Genomic DNA, 8,082 nt, shown 5'->3' on the forward strand with positions numbered 1-8,082 from the left:
GGAGAAATAAGTTGAAATTAAATAATTCTAGAAAAAAAACCAGAATGGATTAGAGTAAACGCATGATTATAAGTTTGCTCAACCGAAAGGTTCACTTAAAAAAATGGAGAAAAAATGTGGCTTATTATTTATACTTATAAGAAAAAATAAGTTATTAAATTCACCTAAACAGAGCTTATCAAAGTTTTTGTCAACTCGATTTTCAAACTGCGATATCTCTGAAAACGCAAGCCGTACAAAGTCGAGGACTCATTTAAAAGAATAATGTATGAAATGTAGGGCAACAAGAAACAAATATGGATAATCTTAAAAAATACCCCATGGCCTGATTCTTTTGGCAAACATTAGTACCAAGTTTCTGCTCATTTCTAGGCGTCCGAAGGTTATGTGTGGTGAGTCACCCAAAACCTATTTTACGCAAATGGACGGACGTTTTACTTCCACATCCGATAGAAGGCCAGGAGGATAAGGGGGGAATCGAACCCGTGCCCCATAGCAACTTAAGGATCGGCAGCCGAAGCCTTTAACCACCGCGCCACGAGGCCCTCCACACTTATCTTGGGAGAATTTTGCTGAAATTAATTATGATCCACTCCAATTCTGACTAAACAAAATTTAACGGAACTTCGGTAAACCGGGTGGATTTCCTGTCATTTTCTACAGGATTTCGGTAAATAATTCAAACAATCGAAAATCGGTTTATCGATGAGTTTATCGATGAGATCGAGTGTTTTCAGCGATTTTGTTAGCGAATATGTTAGCTCTTAGCTGTCATCGTCATAAGCCTTTAAATTCAGCTATCAGTCGCATGACGAAAAAATGCGGGAAACCGAAAGCAGATCTGATGCAAACAAACGATTCAAACCAACTTCAGTGACACATCAGAGGTGTGAATATGTTAGTAAATTTTCAACAAGAATGCCTTATTGGATCGTCAGACAGCTGTCAAAAGTACAAAACGACGTGCTTGGAAATCATCGAACAATAGAGTTATCTACGTGCGCATGTATTGCGTGTACGTACACGAAAAAGATTGAGGTTAAAATTTGTACCTACTAGCAAAACAAATGGTGTGCTAGTGCGCGTGAGAGGGGGCTTAGATAACTCTATGGGTTTAAATAACAACGTCAGTTTTGTCGTGATCGGGGACTTTCTTTTATAATAAAAACACAGATATTTTGCAATTAACAAACAACACGTCTTATTCCACAGAAATTAACCACAAAACTGATTTGACAATCTTCATTCTCTCTTTCGCCAGCCGCGCGCATCTCGTTGTTTTCTCGCTTGTTGTTCTCTCTCGCAGCTCGCTAGCGCGCTCTCGCACTCCATCCGCAATCAGCTAACAAGGCAATATTAATGAAGGTGCGAACTTTTTGTTGCGCTCTAAACTCTTATTTATGAATTATATCAATCTTATAATAAATACCATTTTAATAATTTATTACATATTCAATCCTGCAACCCACACCCAACCGGCGGTTGCATGATTGTGATACATGGCGGCATGAAAGTATATCAGAATCTGCATGAAAACTGTCCTCATGCATTTTTTGCGATATAGGGGTATGACATTTTTGCCCGTTACCGACAATTATCGACATTACCGATGGCAGATTGATTGTATTGCAGAAAAAAAATCTTAACAGATCGAGGATTGAACCATCAACTTCTAGGTTGCTGATCCGACACGCTACCACTGCGCCATGGACGCTTGATGAATGGTGAGGGACAGAGCGCGAACATAATGTTCTCTCTAGAGTGTTGCTCGGGGACGCGCCAGCATTCTATGTGTTGGTGAGAACTGCAGATCGCTGACGTGTTTACACGCGGGCAAAAATGATCTATGGGTTCGCTGCAAAAAATGTAATAAAATATAACATTTTTTGCAGCAAATCCACTGTTGCAGATTTTGAGATATATTTTTCGTTTGGGTGCATAATCCCTACAAGTTTGACAACTGGTTTTGACGTTTGAGTGCTTTTTCAATCGAATACGTTCAAAGCTTGCAAGCTATTGAATTAGCGGACATTCGAAGTACCGAAATCCGAATTACCGATCCACTCTGTACTTCTTACGGCCATCTGGCAAAAGCAAAATGCATTCTGCATGTTACGGATATGGTCCAGAGTAAAAGGCTTGAGCGTCTGTTCGATACAAGAGCTTTAATAGACTGACTTTAGGAGGGAATCAAGAGTGTGTAGGTGGGAATATAATTTAGCGTGTGTGGTAACCCGAGTAATAATTAATGTAACACTGCAGATTTCCCTTTAACCAATCGGCAGTAGCGTAAGTGTACTTTGTACACACTTTGTAAGAACACTTGTAAGAAACGCTAAAAACACACGACTTCCGAAAGGTTAAAGAATTACCAGAAGTTGCCATGGAATTACACGAATTACTACGTAATTACTAGGTAATTCCAATATTACAAGAACTACTGCAGAATTGCTAAATAATTCTTGAATTACTGAATTATGTCACCACTTTGTTTCGGTGCCGGAAACTCTTAACATGAAAATTAATAGGCATTAATAGATTTATGAAAAGTTTATCGTGATTATTTTTAACAGTTATTTTTATTGTTTTCTTTTTTTTTATTTTTTGTAGTATGTTTTCACAAATAAGAATCATGGAATTACGAATAATTACTGGAATTATCGGGAATTACCAGGATTACTCTGGAATTACTGAGTAATTCAGGAATTACAGAATTACTTGCTCAAACTCAAAGTAATTCCGGATGAGTGACCAGTTTGACAGTATGCTGGTGTAGTCCATTTTCCAATAGAAAAATTGCTTTCAGTGTATGTTTGGCTATTCTTAACTTGTTGTTAAACTTTCACATTAAGCTTAACATGTTCGCACGGAGTTTTGAAAATTTGCAATTTTTATTGAATCAAAAATGGCTGTGAAGTGACAAAAACAAATTAAAATTATTCAGCCAGAATTTTTCTTGAAAACGGTGGTATTGATTATATTAGCAAATATTCCTTAGCTTGTTTTTAGAGAGAAATTTGTTCAAAAATCAGGCAAATATTCAGTTTTGTGTTGTGTTGTGAAAAATTCTGCACCTGCACCATGATTGGTGCGAAATCACAAATCGCGAGTGTAAAACGGAGCAATTTGATCTCTTTCTATATGTTTGTGAATAAAATGGCAAAAGGCAACAGGCAAAAGAGTTGAAAAAATACCTCTAGATTATAATTTAAATATAACGTTCCACACTTTAAGGGGAGGGGGTTGATCGTCAGCTAAATTTCATTTACCTACCTTTACTTTATGTTTGGCTTTCTTTTTTTATTGAATCGAGTCATCTTAAAAACACATTTTATTTTTCATGTTTGTTTAAATCATTGATATTTATAATCGGAATTAAAAAAAAAACATTTGAATCTACACATAAAATTAGAGTTTTATAAAACACTGAATTGGAGATACGAAAAGATAAGAAAAAGAAACAAAACTAAACCTAACTGTGAAAAAATATTAACTAGTTTGGAAACATTCTCTCTATCGATACGATACGCAGCATAGAGCGGACGCTGGGGTTTCCTTCCACCTTACACATCTAAATGCACTGAGATCATCTTCCTTGGCATCGAACGGAAGTGGCTGATTTGCTTATTGCGTGTTCCCGACGGGGAGGAAGCACGCAAAAAAGTCTGTCTTTTCTCGCAAACTAAGTGAGTACGAAACTGAGCTAATAATTGGGGGAAATCATTCATTGTAATAATGTTAAAACTAAAATGAAAAAAACATTAGGAAATTATAAGTAGTTATTTAAACTGATTCTAATTTTCGCTTCCTAATATCGACAATGCGCTATTAGTGTCTTACCAATATTTTCTAAAATAACTCTCCAAATGCTAATAGAAACCTAAGCTGCACTGGCGCTTACAGTTCATTTTTCTTATGCTAACTAAATGCCTAGTCCGAATAATCTTAAACTTGTAATAGTTTAATTGGTTCATCACAGGAAATCTCCGCGATCGTGACGTGGGGCTGCGCGCACCGCAGAAATGGGCTGCTTGGCAACACTGCAATCCAAAGGAAGAAAAAGTACAATTAGAATAATGTAACAATACAGTTTTTTCAGTGCAGATCTTACCGTGAAATCTTTCGTCCTGCGCAGCTCCCAGCTGCTGATCCGTCGATTCGTTAGCTTTGATGATGTTTTTTTTGCTTGATTTTTTGTTTCGTTGAAGTAGTTTAGTTCGTTTTTTCGATTTTTATTTAGTTTTGTTTTGTTTTATGGTTGGAACTCCTAGCTGACCGGACTGCCGACGGGCCAACTCCGCTGGGGACGACGGTGTCAGTACAGCAGCTGGAACAGATAGTAGATTTTGTTGCAGAACACGCAGGACGTGTGGGCGGGACTGAGGGCACCTGGAAAGGGTAGGGAGAAGAAGAAAAAAGGTAAATAATGGTAAAAAATTAGCCGGATGAAAATTAATTATGACGTTAAAGTGCCTGAAAAAACGCGATGTGGCGGAATCTTTTGTGCTAACCTGAATTTCAACAGGTTGTTACCTCAGGACCTCGCAATTTGCAATTACCTCAAAAAATCATTTGTTTTTTTAATGGGGTTTAATTTTTATCTACGATTTTTTGAAAACTGATTTAAATTTTTATTTGAATTTCCAGAATTTCTAAATCTCATAAATTTTCAATTTCTTTTCGTTTTTTTTACATTTTTTTAATGCTACTTGAAAGAAAAGCTATCTAGAACATTGAAAATTGGGTAGTTAGTTTTTCGACATCGCATTTTATAAATATTTCTTAAATAAAAGCATCCCTGAAAATAAAATATTTTTGGAAGAGCTGAGTGAATTTCCTACAATTTTTTCTATGGATTTTACAAAATTGGTTTCGAAAATACAGGCTCAAAGTATTCCAATCGAATGCAAACGATTTTTTTAAGTGTCACCTAATAAGTCCTTTTTTTTAACTGACGATGTCTCGGAACTTTCAATGTTAAAAATTTAAACTTTGAGATCAGAAAATTGTTTTTTTTTCAATCAATATATTTCAACAATTTTATAATTTGGCTTAAACAATGAAATTATTAAAATTGTCTATTTGTCGACCTTTTCAAAAATAAAGCTTGATTTTTTAATTTCAAAATAATTTTTATTGAAAGAATCATTAAGTATCGCAAAAGTTTCAATTCTAACATTGAAAATCTGAGCAATAGTTTCCGATTTATCATCAGTTGAAAATTACAGGCTTATCACGTCACCACTTAAAAAAATCATTGCGATTCGAATTCTTTAAGAATATATTTCAGAAACCAATTTTGAAGGTTCCATAAAATAAAATGTAAGTAATTCACTTAGCCTTTCAAGAAAGATTCTTAAAATTAAAAAAAACGAAAGGCAATGAACAAATTATACCTAAAAGTAGAAATGACATAAGGTCTGGAGACTGAGATTAAGTCACACAAATTTCAGCTTTTTTGTTTGATCTAATCTCACACCAGACCCAATATCACTCCTGATAACGGTAACTTAAAGAACGATAAAGTTTATCAAAAAACTGTTAAGTTCTTTTCGATTGCAAATTCGGTTTCGCTTAAAAAAATGATTTTTTTTTAATTTTCGATATAAAAAAACTAGATTTAAAAAAAAAATCAATCAAGCCAGATCTAAATCAAAATCACTATTAAGTCTCCTTAAACATATAAAAAAATTAAAATATTTTTTTTGAGAATTTAACTTTTAATGATAAGGCATTTTATTTAAAGTTTTTGTGACCCTTCTCATATTTAAAATATTTTTTCCTTGATTTTTTCAAAAAACTTCAAAATTTCAATGAAAACTTTAGTGCCATCTGCTGAAATCAATATAAAATGCATTCCTTTGCGTTTAGAATCATTTTTGGCATGTTTGGGTTCAATTAAAAAATCTTGAGATTTTTTAAAAAATTTTCTAGTATCGCAAAAACAAAAAATTCCGCTAAATTTTTTGTTTTCGTTAATTCTTTCATTTTTTGAAAACTTATTATTTCAAAACAACTGAACTAGCGTGAAATGCATTTTAAAACACTTTTTCCATGCAAATGTTGAAACTATGGCTTGTTATTTCAGTATTTATATTTTTTATTTTTATGTCCCCCCCCCTCGACCCCGGCCAGAGCCGAGGGACAAAAACTTTGAAAAATAATTACATCGGCATAAAAAGTTTAACTAAAATCGGAAATTGTTTTTTCGTCTACCAATTTTCTCTGAAAAGTCCTAATCATAACCTACAACTTTGCTCAAGACACCAAATCTATCAGAAACTCACTTCTCAAGATACAGAGTTTCATACATTTACATAACCATTTTTTTACGACCAGCCTCGAAAATTGTATGGAGACTTCAATAGAAACACTAATCATGCAAAATGACTTCTTCTTGACATCATCCAAATTAAAGAAAAGTCGATTCGCGAAATCGTAGATCTATTCTTTTACAACAGACAATTTTTGCCTACAAACTACTGTCTTATAAAAAATTCTTGATTTGTTTGTTTAAAAAAATGGAAAATAGTTGCGTTTTGAACGTGATAGGATGTTTCCCACTCAGTGTATAATTATAACGTGAGCAATTTTCAGTGGGTCTAGAAAGCGTTATTGACACAAAATCATGCAAATTATGCTGGTTTAATTTAAAACCATAAGTAATTTTTACAATTTTAAAGTATTTTTGATTTCTTGTTCAAATCTCACTTCTGTGTGACAACTCTTTGACTGATTTTAAATGTTTAAATATTTGCTGACAATATTTAATCACGAGAAATGAAAATAATTAACCTTCAATTGTTGCACAACCCTATTCCTCCCACTTTCACAGCCTTCTTCGATCCGCCACATCACTTGACCCCAAACACACACCTCTTTACAATAGTGCAACATTTTCACCATATTTCATCACTTCATCTTCACCAATCGTGTGAGGTGCGGTCAGCACATCGTCAGAAATTAAATAAAACAAAAATAAAAAAAGCAAAACAAAACCAAACAAGCACTCTTACCTTCCATCGTACACCGATACAACACCTGGTGCAGGACGACTCGCATCAGTTGCCGGTTGTTGACGACGTCTGCCGTTAGCGGCGAGCTTCCGTGCAACGCACAGTTGTTGCTGTTGTTGTTGTTTTCATCATCACCACTTGCGGCCTGCTGCGCTACTGGTTGTTGACTTCCAGTAGCTGGCGGTGCAGTAGCAGCATGCTGTGATTGCTGCGACTGCAACTGGTAGCCGTATCCATACGAATCGTAGTAGCCCTTGGGGTCCTCCTCTTCCTCGCAGTAGAACGCGATCGCCATGTTGGCTGATGGGCGTCTGTCAGTCTTTTAAAAAAGTGTTTTTTAACCGTCTCAACTTATCTCACAACAATGCACTCACATCGGGAAAACGGTTCGGATGAAAGCGTCTTTTGTTAGCCCACGAAAACAACACGCAACGCACGTCAAGCGTTCTGTGCACAATGTTGTTGACCTGCGAAAAAGTTCTTCTGAAGCACACGCGAGAAACCTGTTCCTTCCTGGTGTACACCACAACACACTTCGCGGCAGGACAGGCTGACTGGCACCACAACAAGCTACGGGGCACGTGAAAGTCTTGGAGCCGTAATTACATCGAAGAAGCGCTCCGAACCTACGTGTGGGACGAACTCGAACACAGAAGAAGAAGAGCACACGTAACCAAACTAACGCGCAAACAAAGAACCCGTCAGAACATCCACACCGCTTGACTGCCGAACTTGAACTAAAGTCCTGCTGCATCGAAATTGCCTCACACTCCGGCTCATCCAAAAACCCGATACCCAGCCGAACCTACCCGAACGCACCTACACCACCGAACAACCCGTCACAGTATTGGTTGTGACCGTGCGACGTTGCAACGCTTTCGCGCAACGTCGCAGCTTGCTGCGACCGTGTCGTGCAACCTTCCACGCAACGTCACCTGGTTTTGTATTACCCCCTCCACTTTTTGGCGGTGCGACGTGCAACAGTCGCGCGCGACGTGATGTTCCCGTTGCAACACGTGACGAATAGTAGGCCGTGTTGCGATGAACCAGGAAGCAACGCCGACAC

At 36.6% G+C, this 8,082-nt stretch overlaps 1 protein-coding gene across 1 annotated transcript; it reads right to left on the reverse strand.

Annotated features, from left to right (window-relative positions):
* Window positions 1–3,318: 3,318 nt before the first annotated feature.
* On the reverse strand, window positions 3,319–7,755 carry LOC120431220 (uncharacterized). Its single transcript, XM_039596363.2, has 3 exons — window positions 7,017–7,755; window positions 4,112–4,389; window positions 3,319–4,040 (listed from the first exon to the last, which is right to left on the reverse strand). The coding sequence occupies exons 1-2, from the start codon at window positions 7,309–7,311 to the stop codon at window positions 4,316–4,318; spliced, it is 369 nt and encodes a 122-aa protein (XP_039452297.1). The 5' UTR covers window positions 7,312–7,755; the 3' UTR covers window positions 3,319–4,040; window positions 4,112–4,315.
* Between the last annotated feature and the right edge of the window lie 327 nt (window positions 7,756–8,082).

The sequence above is a fragment of the Culex pipiens genome, chromosome 1 (assembly GCF_016801865.2).
Source record: "Culex pipiens pallens isolate TS chromosome 1, TS_CPP_V2, whole genome shotgun sequence".
Classification (NCBI taxonomy): Eukaryota; Metazoa; Arthropoda; class Insecta; order Diptera; family Culicidae; genus Culex; species Culex pipiens.